This window comes from Pelodiscus sinensis, chromosome 2 (assembly GCF_052426305.1).
Source record: "Pelodiscus sinensis isolate ZL-2025 chromosome 2, ASM5242630v1, whole genome shotgun sequence".
NCBI lineage: Eukaryota > Metazoa > Chordata > Testudines > Trionychidae > Pelodiscus > Pelodiscus sinensis.
In genome coordinates, this window is record NC_143053.1 from 140,915,965 (window position 1) to 140,933,014 (window position 17,050).

Consider the following 17,050-nt stretch of genomic DNA (forward strand, 5'->3'; position numbering starts at 1 on the left):
TTCCATGGGTATCTAGTGAAGTGGCTAGCTTAATGTGTGGCAGCTTCGCTGCTACTGTGATTCAAACTACCGAGACTAGGCTATGTCTACACTGGGAAGGTTTGGCAACAAAAGTGCTGTCAACATGCAAAAGTCACCAAAAGTGAAAACCACTCAAACCAGTTTTTCTGCCTCCCATTGACCACATTTCATGGCCACACTGCTAGCACTCTATCCACACAAAGCAAAGCAACATGGGTATGCATCCCACAGTGCAGTGTTGTGGGAACGCAGAGTTGCTCTGCGAACTATCCATACTGAGGAATGTCAAAGCAGAATTTCATTCTTTCCAGCCCTCCCTCTGCATCAGCAGCCTGCCTGCCTGCCTCTATTCCTAGCAGGACACTACAGAAAGAAACATTCCAATGATTTGCTCTTGGTTTGTGTCCCAGAGTTGCTTACTTAGCTGTCAGATACGTCCCAGAGCTTTGAAAGGGGAGGGGTACATGCCTGCAGTGCAGCAGAGATCACAAAGCACTCAGCACCGACATTGGGGCAGGCATTGTGGGATACTGGCAGAAGCCAGTTCTCTGGACAAAACAAACAGCAGAGTCCACACTGGCTCTTCGTTGACAATAAAGAGAGGGGGAAAGACAAGTCTCTCACAGGGTTGGAAACTTTTTGCCGCCAAAACTGGGAGTTTTTCATTGACAAAAGTCACATTGTAGCGTAAGTGATCTCACCATTTTGTCACCAAAGGTGACAAAATATGCCAGTGTAGGCAAGGCCGAAGTATATTTGCATCTCCTTTGACTGTAATTCAGACACTCCCATAGAGAACTATTATCTTTAAGTAAACAATTACTTCTTGAAGTGACTCAATTAGAAGACAATTTAAATCCCATCCAACACAAAACATTCCTATACTAAGGCTTTGTCTATACTGCCAATGAGCAATACATTTTTCAATATTTACAGATGCTTAAACCACTCCCCCTCCGAAAGACAAAAGATTTTCCTTGGCACGTGGCTTTTAAACTGCTCATTGTTGGCAGGAGTGCTCTCCTCTAGATGAGGCATAGTCCAATTATAGGGGGTGAAAGTATTTTGTCGGCAAAAGTGTAGACAAGCAGCGTTTACACAGCCCGACTTCTAGCAACACAACTATGTCACTAAAAGCTGTGTAGTGTAGACAAAGACTACTTTTTTTTGCATGTCTTCATTTTCAATTAGGGGTTTCTTATATCCCAGTTTTTAATTATAACCTCAATCCACACTAGTAGTGAAAGGAAGTGAAACTTCTGGACTAATAAATGTCAAGCAATGGAAGAACTTTAGCACCTCTAACCAGCAGAGAGATAGGTAGTTTTCAAGCATTTTGAAGTGCTTGGATAGATAATGTGCTACCCTAGCTCTGCCCTCAAAGTATAAGAAAAAGTCAGTTAGATGATTCCATAACTGGTGTTCTTCAAGATAGGTTACTCATGTCCATACAGTCTAGGCATGTGTGCTCACCACATGCACCGGTGCCAGAAGATTTTCCCTCAGCAGTATTCATAGATTTCTGGCTCTAGTGCCCCCTTGAGTGGCATGCATATGCAGCACAATATAGCACACTAATGGACCTCCTCCACCCTCTGTTCCTTCTTACCAGAAACTCAAGACAGTGGTGAGGGAGGGTGGAGCGTTGAATGGACATGAGCAATACATCTCGAAGAACACCAATTACAGAAACAGTGGTTGCTCATATCCATTCAACATAAGTGATGGCAAGCATTATCTCGGGAGATGGATAGGTGTTTAAGGACACGTTGATTGCAACATAGCTGACAAACCCAGCATCATCCTGGGCCTGCTGTGTAATGGTGTAGTGAGTTGTGAAAATGTGAACTGAGACCCAGATCACTGCCTGGTAGCTATCCTGTATTGGGATATGAGCAAGGAAGGCTGCCAGAGAAGCCTGTGCCCTGGTCAAGTGTGCCCTGACCAGCGGAGACAGCTGGACACCTACTAATTGTAGCATGTCCAGATGCACAAAGTTATCCAATTTGAGATCCTCTGTGTAGACACTGGGAGCTCCTTCATCCTCTCAGCGTATGCAATGAAGAGCTAGGACAATCTATGAAAGGGCTTTGCCCTTTCCAGGTAAAACGTGAAAACCTCCTGACATCCGGGCAAAGAGGCACCTTTCTTCACTGGTCTTATTCAGTTTATGGGAGAAGACTAAGAAGAAAACATCTTGACCCATGTGAAATGGGAAGACTACCTTAGGCAGAAAGGCCATATGGGACCAAAGAGGGACCTTATCCTTACATGGAGACTCCGAAGGCAAGGTATGCAACTTGGTGATTCTCGTAGCTGATCTGATTGCCACCAGGAAGGCTGCCTTCCAAGACAGGTGAAGGGAGCATGAGGCCTGGGCTTGAAGGAAGGTCTCATAAGCCTGGAGAGGACCAGGTTGAGGGGCAGGAAGTTCAACATGTAGGAAAAGCCTATTGAGACTAGTCAAGAGCCTGATTGTCACATTGTTGGAAAACACGAACTGGCTGTGGATATCAGTGGATGAAAAGCCGATATTTCTGCACACCTAGTCACTCTGTCATATACATCTGTATTTTTGTTGGCTTGTAGCTTTCCAGGACTCGTTGCACTCTTTCAGAGCAGGATCACTCTTCTGGATTCAGCCACAAAGCTCCCTCACTATGAGATGGAGAGATGTGAGGCTGGAATGGAGCAGAGCACTGTGATCCTGGGGTAGTAGGTCTGGGCACACTGGCAGAGGCCACAACAGGAGCACTGCAAGGCTCATCAGAGTGCCAAACCAATGCTTGCGGGGCACAATAAAAATGACCCAGGCCTTGTCCTGCTTCATCTTCATTAGGACTTTGGCCATGAGAGGAATTGAGGGAAAAGGCATAGAACAGCCCCCACGTCCAGAGTACGAGGAAAGCATCTGACAGGGATCTTGTGCTCAAGCCTCACCTGGAACAGAAACTGCATCACTTCCTAGTCTGCTTGATGACCAAGAGGCCCACCAGTGGAGAGCCCCACTTCTTGAAGAGAACAGAAATGTCTTCCAAATGGAGACCTGTCCTTTTGCTGCATTGGGAGATGTACCTCTAGCCTGCTTTTTGAGCTTCTTATCCAAAGCCTCAGATAAGAAACAATGCCAGATACCCAGTGGCACTGACGCTACTCTGCACACCAAAGCACTAGTGCTCGGTGCCAAGTCTGAGATCTGGTCATGTGCCAGAGTCAAGGCCTATTATGTCTGGAGAGCCTTCAAATGAATGCCCCTTTCCTTTTTAGTGCGTGGTCAAAAGGACTTGCAAATGTGGCACTTATCACTAACATGTTCTTCTCCTAAGCACTGTAAATGGTCCTGATGGGGGCAGCGAAGATAGGCCTGAGGACTGAGACATGCCCCATCCAGAGGCAAAGTCCCTATGGGACTTATATTAAACTAATCTTCAAACACAGATCACTAGAGGGAACTATTTACAGAACAAATTCACTCATAAGTTAGGAAGACTCAACAGCAAGAGCTGTAGCACTGCAGTTTCAAGTACTGTCAATGGTGACAAGAAGGAAGAGAGAGTGAGGGGGTCTTGCAGGTTCCTATATAATACAACATATGCGTACCATTCCAGGGGGATGATGAAACTTGTCCCCCACAAATACTGCAGAGGGAAAATCTAGCTGCATATGGCAAGTGCACACACCTACGTTTAATGGACATGAGCAAAACTTGAAAAAAAGCCACCATGTTTCTCCGCATTTGCTTTTGACATTGTCAACTCATTTTTTTTCAGAGGGGATTTAGAATTTCACAGTTTATCCCACAGAGAATTAATTCATACATTTGTACAGCACCTCCCTGAAATCAGTCCAATTGTACAATTACAACATTTTTATCACACAGGCTATGTCTAGACTACAAAGATAAATCGAAACCCCTCCACAATCTGCGGTACACACATTGCCTATCTTTTTCTGATTTACTTCCGCAAGAGGCTTTTCTGAAATTTGGCCCATCTACATGGGGCCAAATTTCGGAAAAAAACTTTTCGAAACATCCCTTCTCCCTCTTAAAACGAGGTTTACGGGGATGCCAACAAAATGTGTCTGCTTTTTCGACATTTTGTTTGGAAAAACAGATGTGTTCCTTGGACGCGGCAGTGTTTTTCTGGGACACCAACACTCTGCAGTCTAGAAGAATCAAAAGTCTCTTTGCATGAATAACATGACATCCGATTTATAAGAGACTGTGAGGAGCATGCCTTGTAAATGAATGACTGCTAGAAATTATCATGCACTGCATCATTATGGAATACCTATATATATGGAGCTATACCTATTTCATAGAACCGGAAGGGACTTTGAAAGGTCATCGAGTCCAGTCCCCTGCCTTCACAGCCGGACCAAGTACCATCCCTAACAGATTTGCCCCAGATCCCTAAATGGCCCCCTCTAGGATTAAATTCACAACCTGTCTACTACATAGGTAATAGAAAGCCTCTCAAAAAATAAAGTGTTGATTTTAGTGTTTCCACTTAGAATTACAAGATTGCTAAGTATCTTTGCTTAAAGGCCTCTCTGCAGCCTTGCATAGTGAAGACACAACAACCACCACTTCTAAAATTGAGTGGCCTCAAATCTGGTATACAAAATCTAAACGAGTATACACATTTAGGTGTTTTTCAATAACTTTAGATCTCCTGAAAGTCACTAGATAAACAAGTCCCGTAGATCGCACCACTATCCACAAAACAGGGAGCATTTGAAAGGCAACAAGTTAAGTTTCTCAAATCATTTCAAGAAATCACATCCAATGGGAGAACAACAGTGACAAAGATCATTGAATCTTTAGTTTAACGATCACACTTGTGAAAATTTTCAAAACTTTGTAAAGTTGCCCTCCGTGAAGAACTACTGTTTACAATAGTTTAAAAAGTCAAAAATTTGGTCTGGTAAGAGATATTACCTCACCTTCCGTGTGTTTTTGGTTTGCAAGACAGCTATGCTAAAAGCAAACTATACTGGAAAAAATGATCCTATGGTTATGCATACCCAGGGTACTTTCTAGAGGTTGAAACTCTTTGATTTGGCAACATCTGTGGTCTGGCATGACTTTAGTTAGCCAGATGTCCACTTATGTGGCCCAGTTTCCCACGATCCCATAAAATTTGTTTACAGTCTTAGCTTTCAGTGTTGTGTTGTTATTTAGCTCTAATTTACCCCAAACGTCTTCTAACAGCCCAGTATGCAGGAGAAGTGTTGGGAATGCTGCTAGACAATACTGACCTCCCATAGTCTGGCAAATTCTCCGGTCCAAGTGCTGGACTAGAGAGATTCAACCTGTACAACTATTGTAATAAGACTAAAAATGTTTAATCAGTGCCTAAACCCATTAGCATACTTTTCTTGGTTAAGTTTCCCCTCTGCTCACAAAGTCAAGGCTGTACAGTTTATGGGATCACGGCTCTCTAATCTGCAAAGTGTTCTAGAATTCAGATAGCCAAGTAGTTATGACCAGAGACCTAGTGGTTACTTAAGTACAAAAGCATTCTGCAAACAGTACACAAGGTTCCACTTGCAGAGACAGGAAGCTTAATAGAGAGCAACATGACAGCAAATCAAGCTACCAAGCAGTTATTGAGGAAGCCCTTTAACAACCTTCAGCACTGTAAATAAAATGCCTAAGAAGCCAGATCTCTCTGGAACAATGATTATGCATGCCATTAACACACTCTACCAAAAAGTGTTATCTAAAAACCAGGAAAACATGGGATAAAAGGACACAAAAGTCATCATGCACAAAGCATGAAAATATCTATGCATCATCTTTAACAAGTTTTTTCTGTACACTGTATTTATGTCACCCTATTATCAAATCAGTTTATTTTTCCCCAATAGGAATTGTGTTTCTCTTTACTTACCGTAGCTTTGTCAAGTACTTTAATGGAATATGGCTCAGCCACATTGTGTTTCCTTAGTGCTTGTTCCAGCAGTTGTAGAGGTGGGCGTTCCCATTTCCCAAAAACAACTAAATCAATATCACTATAGACAGGAAACAACATACAATAATAAAGTCCACTGAAAGTGAGGGAGTAATATTCCCCTGTAGATAAATGGCAACACTAATCTTCTGTATAATATTTTGAAAGAGCTCCCAAAAAGCTCAAATCTTTAAGTATGGCAGTTTTGCCATACTTTCTAGTATACTGTAACTTAAGTTGATAAAACAATTATCAAGTATGTCTACAAAAATTAAGTCAATTTCTCCTATTGAAGCCTACTTTAAATCAAGAAACAATACAGTTCTATAAAAATGATATGCTTCATCACTACTTTAGACTCAGGTTTAATTACGCTGTTGATAGCAAGCAGTTTACAGAATAATGGAATTCAAAATGTTTTCAAGAACAAAAGTCATTTTATACAAAAATAATATGAAATGAATATAAAGTTTTAAAACAAACACTAAAAGCAGCAGCTTTGGAAATAGGCATAAACCTGCAATACTGTAAATAAAAATACAAGGACACTGTGCTACTGACTCAAGAGTAAAACTAATTAGACAACTTTAAACACTGAGCTGACTGAATTGCAAAAGATAAATGGCATAATTTGTAAAAACTTCAGTTCAAAAGAGATTTTTATATATATTATTCAGAGGTAGTGAAATTAATTTTCAGTTATTTGTTTAATGATTAATGTTCAATTATTACCTCAAACAATTAAAATAACTATTTGCTATCCCAGTAAATATGAAGTATTTAACAATAATGCTCAATTTGATGAATCAACTCAAAAGATAACAAGTGGTATCCCAGAGCGTGTCTAGGAGAAGCTATTTCAATCAAGTCAGCTATCAGTGGAGGGTATGGACATTGGGACAAAGAATAGTAAAATATGTATGTAGTTTCCCAAGTTCATATTATGTTCAGTGGCCCTTTCCCTGGTTAGGGGGGACATTATATACAAACATTACTGATTTGCAAATACTTGAAAAAAAAATGACCAATTTCCTTCTCTAGGTTTATCACCAGTTTTATAAGACAGACCAAAAAGGTTAAATGTACCAAAGTAACTTGCTACTTACCTAGTTGGAAGATAAAGCCCTGTACTAAAGCTGCCAAATATCTGAACCTGAAAGGAAAAGTTAAATACTAAAATACAACCTGCAATTATTTAATATTGAAGCAAAATGCAGCCAACAAACAAGCCTTACTATTAATAGGTCCGGAAAAACATGAGTTTACTTAAAAACTATTCCTTGAGACTCCACTTGGCTAATGTAAACAAACGTTATTCCACCCCAGTTTAAGTTCTATCAGTTATATCATATTAATATGTCAAAGGAAGAGGTGAAGTTAAGCATCATTCTGACATCCACCCCCTAACCCCTCAAGTACTGAGAGAAGTTTTGAGTTGAATACAATAAGTCTAATATTGGTATCATCTTTAGATTTAAAGGTAAGGAAACAAAGGTAAGGAGACTTAACCAGCAAGGGTGGTCACTGCCCTTCAGGAAAAATGCCTAGCACCATAAACAGTGGAGCAAAGACTTGTGGATCTGCGCCATGCTTACTCTAGAAATGCTCTATTGGTACAGATATATTAATATACCACACCAGCAAAGTCCTCTTAATGTGTTTACAGCTATCCGGGCAAAGATGAACTTTGCCTGCAATGAGTAGTTTTACTGTACTGGTACAAAGTAAGTGATACTTTTAAAAGTGTGGCTTTGTCATTATTGCTCTAAAACAGTAGTAGGTACATCAGTCGGAGGTCACATCCTACTCTTAAAGAACACCATGCCAATAGAAGTTTTTAGCGTAGGCCTGGCATACGTTATCTATTGCATTAACTCTCAGCCCCACCTAGAGAGGTTTACATTAATAAAGAACAAACCCTTCCTCACAGAAAACCATAACTGGAGAGTCAGAGGAAAATAGTTCTCATGGATAATAGCTTTACTTTTTAATATCAGCATTCCTAGAATTAATTAGTAGCAATTAATTTTAAAGACGGAAAACAGGAGAAGCCACTCTTAGAATAAATAATTTGAAAAACCTTAAGCAAAGTAAATACACTAATTATATAGCCTGTGATCTGCAGACTTCAAACATCCCCATTATACCTCCATATTGATTGTGAAGTATGGAAGCCACCCCACTAGAACCTTGAGCAAGGCAAGAGTTGTTTAAGAATTAAGACTAATACCAAAAAAACATGGAAGCTTTAAACTTTGCCAGCCAAAAGTCACTTTTGGAAACAAAGGAAAACAAAGCAGTGAACTAAAGCATAGGAATGCCCTTTAGAAGGTAATTTACTTTTTTTTTAAATCAGTTATCAAGTTTCCTATGAGCCTCAAAATAGGTACAACAAGCAAGAACTGAAATCCTAGTACAAGTGATATTACTTGCAGATTACAAAGTGGCTTATAAAGGATGGAAGTTTTCATGAGACACCATAGCATGTGCTTTCAAAAGCAGTTTTCCTGTTACATCCTCCTTCCATTAAACATCTCTTGCCCTGAAATGTCTATTATAGTCTACTCTCATAAGACAAATACTAGATTAGGTGGACCACTGATCTAATACTGCAAATCCTGTGGTTGAACTAACCAAATGGATACATTATTCACTATTCTTAGTAAGGGGGCTTATTTGAATATGCTTCAAGTGAAACAAATGAAGAACATAGAATCCAAGGCCAAACTTTCACCAGGAACTCTTGAAACTACTTTAAGGATCATATTCTTTCTGCACAAAGATAATTCTGGACGTTGCAGACACTGAAAACATAACCAATTTAAAGAAACATTAAAAACAAGTTCTTGTGTTTAAATTCAACTTTCCCTTTTGCTGTGTGAAAGGGCTGCTGATCGAGGAAACTGATCCCAAGGTAACAGTGAAACTGAATAAAAAATACTGCTGCCAAACTGAGGTCACAAAGAAAAACCAGTCTTTCACACAGTGAAGTCAGGAGTTTATTGTAACAATGTATAATGTATTTCATGTTTAAGTATTTCAGTAGGTGTCCCTTTAAAATTTGATACACTGTGAAGTCCCTTCTTTGTTTGCTACCCAATACATTTTTAAACAATCCAATTACCTACTATGTCCAAAATTTATGCCCACACAAGTATTATGTAGGAAACGCAACACATGATGCTCACAGTTTAACAGGAACAAATTACATGCAAGACTGTCCAATCAAACTCAATTTTTATATGCTGCATAACTGTAACTGTTAGTCCCAGGATATTAGAGACACAAGGTGTGTGAGGTAATGTGTCTCTCACCACCAGAAAAGTAGGCAAAATAATATGCAATTCAAAACAGTCATCAGAAGTTAATTATCTCTGTAAATGTATGGAGGAAAATTAACTTAAACAAATAGTAGATGTGTAATATGATTTCTGAGACACATTTCTCAAATATATGCCACTTAGCTGGGGAATACAGGAAGTTATTAATGTACTTTATAAAAAAATGTCTCATATTTGGTCATTATATGAGACCCCATCGCAGCTGCAAATTAATCTAATTAAAGGCTGTTTACTGTAAGAGGCAGAGATAGTGGGCAAAAGTAACAGGAAAAAGAACCACGAAAAATAAGAATGGTCTTCCAAAGGTATTACTATTTAAGCTATTAAAAATCTAAAACGGATAAGGACCTAAAATTTTGTTCCAAATATGGCCTCAAGCAAGTGAGCATCTAACCTTGCAGTTACTAATTTATTTCTTTAGACCACTTGAAAGAGATTATACGTGGTGATTTGGTTCCTGTGACCCACTTTTCCCCTCAATAAACCTGAAATAAATTTTAGTCATACATTTGTTTTACATTTTTCCCCACAGGCTATTGATATCCTATTGCTCTTATAATGTAGGACGATCTATATGGATTTTCAAGGCATAATGTAATAAAATTACCTGTCTACCTAGCGGTGCTTGATTTTAAATGTTTCTTTTAGAGCACATCTAGATTTGTTTTCACTTTCAAAAGAATATGCAAATTCGGTGTGAAATTGCATATTTTCTTCAGATCGCTTTTTTGAAAGAGGTTCTTCCAAGAAAAAAACCTCTTTTCCGTGTAACCGTGTAATTTTTTTTTTTTTTAAAGGAAGAATGGTTCAAGGGGCCACCATAGTCTTAGGGATGGGCTGCCTTTTTTTTTTTTTTTTTGGCTTGACAGTTTCTCCTTTCTTTCTTTTTTTTGTCGTCAACCAGTTTCCCCCGGTGTATGGGTTTTTTTTTTTTTTTAAGGGTTCCGTAGCCAAATAAAATTGGGAAACACTAGTGTAGATAACCAATTTAATGATAAGCAATTTCTCAAGAAATAAAATATACCAGAATTTTTAATTTGGACGTAATTTTGCTTTGGTTCAGTTTGGCCACCATGGAAAATTTAGAGAACAACATAAATAGTAGGCTTCAGCAACCTGAAGTCATGATTTGAAATTCTGGTACCATTTATACCCCTTTGATTATTTAAATTAAAAGTAGTTGCTTATACGAGTCATTGATAGTTATTATATTATATGAGTTATGACAAGTTCATTTGTAAAAGTTAAATGCAGAGAGAACACACTCAAAAAGTTCCATTAGGATGACAATAGGGAACTTTAATTAACTCTGTTTTACAACGTACCAGTAAATTTAATTGGACACTTGAAATATACTCACATCAGCTGTAGGCCAAAGCTCTTTGATGACTGTCTCTATTCTTTTCACCACTTCTCTTCTCATAGTTGCTTCCTCAGGACGAGGGGACATGAAGTCATAAAAGTCAATTATTTCTTCATGGAGCCTAAGGGTGGGAATAGAGAATAAAATAGTAGTATCAGCAATGACAGTGGTGATGGAACTTCGCCATTAATACCAGTAAACTAATGGGTCTATACCCTACCACCACAGACGTATGCATATATAGTTGTAAAGTCAATTACCTTACAACCAAACAGCTTTTTTAAGAATTTATTTTTATGATACTACTCTCAGGACAGTCAAGTGATTAAACAATAACAATACAATTTCTTTAAATATTTTGGGAAATTTTCTACATTTTCAAATATATTGATTTCAAGGTGTACAGTACTCTATTTTTATAACAAATACTAGCACTGTAAAAACAAAATAAATAATATTTTTCAATTTACCTAATAGAAATTGCACTACAGTATTTGTATCATGGAAGTTGAACTCACAAATATATTATGTATAAAAAAATTGCACTCAAAAACAAAAATATAAACTTTAGCACCTGTAAGTCCGTTCAGTCCTACTTCTTGTTCAGCCCATCACTCAGTCAAACAAGTTCAGTTACTATTTGCAGTAGAATGTTGTGCACTTCTTGCACACAAAGTCACCTGAAAGTCAGAATATATATTTGTATGGTACTTTTGTAGCCAGTGTCACAAAATATTTATGTGCCAAATGTGCTAAAAATGCACCTGTCCCTTCATGCTTCAACCAGCATGCCAGAGAACACGTATTTATGTTGATGACTAGTTCTGGTCAAAATCTCACACTGATACCTCCTTTTGTCAAATTTGACGTAAAAGTGTTCTTGGATGATGATCAGGCACATGTTCATTTTTACATCAGATTTGACAAAAGGAGGTACCAACATGAGATTCTGAGCAGAACCAGTCATCAATATGGACGCATATTTTCTGGAATGGTGGCTGAAGCATGACAGAGTTTAGCATGTCTGGTGCAAATACTTTTCAATGCCAGCTACAAAAGTAACATGCAAAGACCTGTTCTCACTTTCTCCTTCTATTGTAAAAAATGCTACATCTTATCGCCAGTAAATGTAAATAAACTTGCTTGTCTTAATGCTTGGCTGAACAAGTAGAAGGACTGAGTGGGCTTGTAGGCTCTGAAGTTTTACATTGTTTTGTTTTTCAATGCAGTCAGGTAATCAAATAATAATAAAATAAAAAAATCAGAGCCTAATTAAGGTGAATTGAAAAGTACTATTTTTATTATTTTTGCAGTAAAAATATTTGTAATAAAATGTGCTTTTATTTCAATTATAACAGAATATACAATACATATGGAAATTTTGCAGAACTTCAAAAATATTAAATAAATTTCAATTAGCATTCTTTTGTTTAACAGTGTGAAAAAACTGCGATTAATCTCAATACATTTTTGGAGTTCATTACATGAGTTGACTGTGTTTAATTGACAACCTTACTTTATAGTTTATATAGCCTCCATACATTCAGAATAGAAATGTGTGCAGTTTAACTGAAGCAAAATCACAACAAATATTTTGTCGATAAACATTCCCATTTCTATCAATGCTAGTTTATTAATTTAAGCCTCATTTACTTTGGCTAGTTATTTAAAAAAAATCAAAATAATAAAGGGGAAATGGCAAGACACATAAAACCTTGAGTACTGCACAATGGAGTTCTCAAACCATGAGCTCCACTGATCCAGAATTTAGGCTAGTTTTAGTCTTACAGAGATTCTAATTTGTGCACAAGAAATGTGAATTTCTCCTCACTTGCCTTGTAAATTCTGCTTCTCTGAAGGCATCTAGCAGGGTTCACTCCTAAATCTCATCCCTACAGCTGGAGTCACGTAGGTAACTCCCCTTTCTCTTACAAAATAACCTTTAGGAGCACGTAGAGCAGGGGTGGGCAAATACCAGCCTGTGGGACAGAACCGGTCCGCAAGGGTTAGTTCCTGGCAGGCCCCCACCTCTATGTTTACCTGCACCTCCCTCAAGTATTGAGCTATCACAGCTCTTGTTGGTTGTGGATCACCATTTGTGGCCAATGGGAGTGGCAGGAAGGCTCCGTACTGCTTCCCGCCACTCCCATTGGGACACGAAGGTAAATATAGTGGCTGCAGCTCACCAGGGACTAACCATAGCGGGCCATGTGGCAGTAAAGAAGTAGTGGCCCACCATGGTTAGTCCCTGGTGAGTTGCTGCCACTATGCTTACATTTGTGTCCGCAGATATTGGGCCACGGTAGCTTGTTAGCCATGGATTGCTGTTTGGACCAATGCGAGCAGCGGGAAGCAGTAGGGAGCCTTTCTGCCACTCCCATTGGCCACAAATGGTGATCCACAGACAACAAGAGCTATTCTGAGGCAGACAAAAATGACTGCCTTGCTTCAGACAAAATAATTCTTGTACTCTATCTTCAAAAGTAGTTCATGTAGAATATTATCAGGCTTTCGTGCAAACAAAGGCCTGTACAGTGTTGGAGACAGGTGCGAAGTTATGCTCCCCGGGGAATTATGTACCACTGCACAAAGCAGAACTTTCCCTTCCTCTACAGAAATGGGCTGCAGTACTGTTTAGTCATGGAATGGGCAATAACTAGCACACAGGCCGAGACACCATTACCGGTTAGCTGCTGGCAGGCCACCAGATGCTTTGTTTACCTGAGGGTCTGCAGGTATGACTGCTCGCAGTTCTTAGTGGCTGCAGTTTGCCATTCCTAGAGAATGAGATCTATGGGAAATGGTAGCCTTGCCCCCCCCCCCCCCAGGTCCCATTGATGCAGATCAGTAAACGACAGCCATTGAGAGTGGTGAGCGGCCATAACTTCAGACTCTCAGGTAAAGAAAAAGCCCAGTGAGCCAGCAGCAGGTAACCCTGGTGAGCCACATCCGGCCACTATGGGCTGCTGATTGTGGCAGAGCCCAGCTCAAACACAGAAGACACTTCAGCACCCCTGTAAATAATGTTAAGAGTATGCAACTCCTCCGAAGAGGAGCTAAAAATGGCCTATAGATTCCATGTTTATCTCCTGAATTTCCTTACTGAAAGATGCTCACTTTAACAAGCAGAAAGGAGGACAGTCTTTTGTAACTGACAACTCTACTAACTTGGTCTGGTCTCTGAGTTTAGCTGTTATTCTGCTCGCTCAGATCAGTTAAGGCCCAAATCAGGCTTAACTGCACTTGTGCAACCCAATGTCTTCAAGAATATAGACAAGGGATGTTTAGTCAAACAGTCAATGCATTTTGACGATCCCGGACTCTCTGTGGCACTGCCCCTTTGAAACGCCGTGTGCAGCTAGGCTCCCCACAGCATTTCAAAGCAGCAGCACAGCACAGAGCCCAGGGTCAGCGGGAGAGTCCCCAGTTGATCCTGGGCTCCACACAGTGCCACTGCTTTGAAACGCTGTGTACGTGCAGTCTGGCCCCAGGCTTCGAGCGGCACTGCCGCTTTGAAGTACCTCATCCTCTCCCCACTCCTTGCCGCCTCTTTCTAATAGAGGGAGTGGGGGTGGGGGAGGGGAACGACTAGTCGACTAGCCTGTTGACTATCCAATTAGCATTTGCTTATCAGACAGTCAACTAGTCCTTCACATCCCTAGTACAGACATAGAAAAAAAAATAAAGGAGGTAGATATTAAGATGTAGATACCAATATAAGAGAAAGGAAAGAACCAGAAGAGAAATACCAGAAAGACAACATGATCTATAACAGGAAAAGAATAAAAAGTTGGGATAGCAAAGTAGGCATTTCAGAACTTGCTTCTTAATGACAAAAATGAAGTAGTAGGTAGTGATATGGGTGCACTCTGTCGTTCAAAAAAATGTTACAACCTTAAAAGACTTCATAAGAATTGTTAAATTGTTTAACAACTGTTCTAAAGATGTCATCTCAGAAGCCCGTTTTATTACTTATTTCAAGTTCACTGAAAGATTCTGCTTCCACTCCAGATTTATTTTACCGACTTGTAGGCCAAAATGACTGAGCAAAACTGGAAAAAAAAAAACTCAATTGTGGCCTTCGTTATGGAACAAAGGCCATCTCCCCAAATAGAGAAAAGAGCTGGTTATAGTTTTTAAAAGAGTATTAATAGGAAGGTGATGAACACTGTTACAGCTAAAAGTGCATAGCTAACTACTATGCACAACAATTCATCTATAAAACCTCCTGCAATTCAAAGGAGAAACCCCAGTACATTTCACCCTGCAGCTGTAAAATGCTGGCAGTTACAGCGCTGCTGCTCACAGCACTGAGGGAAACCATGTTGTATGTTTACACTGCCAGCTGTCAATGTGGTAACGTGATGCTTGCTGCACCGTTTGGAGCACGCACTCTGGGCAACTATCCCACAGAGCTCCTCTTCTGCTGCTGAGGGCTTGTGGGAAGGCGGAAAGAGAGATCATAGGGAACCCAGGGTCCTATACCAATGCACAGTGGTGCATCACTTCACATCCCAGCAACACTTGTGATTCCATCTGCATCTGGAACCATCTTTCAACAGCTTTTCTGCTGCACACTCTGCCTCCTTGGTCTGCAGGAATGGATCCTGAATTGTTGAAGAAACTACTATAGGTCCCACTAACATATGAATGACAGTCAAGTTATTCCTTAAACTACAAAGTGATAAGTCCAACACTGATCTTGCCATGCATGGTAGCTATGACACGAGATGTGTGGCATTCATGTTGGACTCATGTTGATGGAAGTGTACGAGGTCATTAATTGCATCCTGTTCTAGAAGATCGTGAATCTGATCACAAAACGAGCTCAAACAAGCTGCAGACATAAAGGGTAACAGAAGAATTTCTATAAATATATTAGAAGCAAGAGGAAGACCAAAAACAGGGTAGACCCATTGCTCAGTGAGGAGGGAAAAACAGTAACCGGAAATTTGGAAGTGGCAAAGGTGCTTAATGACTTCTTTGTTTCGGTCTTCACCAAGAAGTCTGATGATGAAGGAATGCCTAACATAGTGAATGCTAGTGGGAAGGGGGTAGGTTTACAAGATAAAATAAAAAAAGAACAAGTTAAAAATCACTTAGAAAAATTAGATGTCTACAAGTCACCAGGGCCTGATGAAATACATCCTAGAATACTCAAGGAGCGGATAGAGGAGGTATCTGAGCCTTTAGCTATCATCTTTGACACATCATGGAAGACGGGAGAGATTCCAAAAGACTGGAAAAGGGCAAATATAGTGCCCATCTATAAAAAGGGAAATAAGAACAACCCAGGAAACTACAGACCAGTCAGTTTAACTTCTGTGTCTGGAAAGATAATGGAGCAAGTAATTAAGAAATTCATCTGCAAACACCTGGAAGATAATAGGTAACAGCCAGCATAGATTTGTAAAGAATAGATCATGGCAAACTAATCTGATAGCTTTCTTTGATCGGATAACAAGTCTTGTGGATAAGGGAAAAGCGGTACACGTGGTATACCTAGACTTTAGTAAGGCATTACATACAGTCTCGCATGATCATCTTATCAATAAATTAGGCAAATACAAGGTAGATGGGGCAACTATAGGGTAGGTGCACAACTGGCTGGATAACTTCTCAGAGAGTAATTAACGGTTCACAATCCTGCTTGAAAGGCATAACAAGTGGGATTCTGTAGGGGTCCGTTTTGGGACCGGTTCTGTTCAATATCTTCATCAACTATTTAGATATTGGCACAGAGAGTACATTTATTAAGTTTGCAGATGATACCAAGCTGGGAGGGGTTCCAACTGCTTTGGAGGATAGGGTCATCATTCAAAATGATTTGGACAAACTGGAGAAAGGGTCTGAGGTAAATAGGGTGAAGTTTAGGAAGGAGAAATATAAAATACTCCACTTAGGAAGGAACAATCACTCTCACACATAGAGAATGGGAAGTGACTATCTAGGGAGGAGTACTGCAGAAAGAGATCTAGGGGTCATATTTAGCTTGTGGTCCACTATGAGTCAACAGCATGACACTTGCAAAAAAAGGAAACGTGATTCTGGAATGTATTAACAAGTGTGCTGTGAGCAAGACATGGAAAGTCATTCTTCCACTCTGCGCTGATTAGGCCTCAGTTGGAATACTGTGTGAGGTTCTGGGCACCACATTTCAAGACAGACATGGAAAAACTGGAGAAGGTTCAGAGAAGACCAACAAGAATGATTAAAGGTCTAGAGAACATGACTTATGAAGGAAGACTGAAAGTATTGGGCTTGTTTAGTTTGGGAAGGAGAAGACGGAGGGGACATGATAAGCAGTTTTCAGGTATCTGAAAGGGTGTTACAAGGAGAAGGGAGAAAATGTTCTCCTTGGCCTCTGA

General features: G+C 39.8%; 1 protein-coding gene across 7 annotated transcripts in view; it reads right to left on the reverse strand.

Moving 5' to 3' along the window:
• TENT4A (terminal nucleotidyltransferase 4A) overlaps positions 1-17,050 on the reverse strand; it is a 95,008-nt gene that overhangs the window by 59,650 nt on the left and 18,308 nt on the right. For 6 of the 7 annotated variants that reach the window (XM_006127302.5, XM_006127299.5, XM_006127298.5 and 3 more), the window contains exons 2-4: positions 10,680-10,803; positions 7,085-7,131; positions 5,919-6,039 (exon numbers count right to left, since the gene is read on the reverse strand). In XM_006127302.5, coding sequence (XP_006127364.3) covers positions 5,919-6,039; positions 7,085-7,131; positions 10,680-10,803 — 292 coding nt within the window. The remainder of the gene's footprint in view (positions 1-5,918; positions 6,040-7,084; positions 7,132-10,679; positions 10,804-17,050) is intronic. The other variant, XM_006127301.5, reaches the window with a different exon arrangement.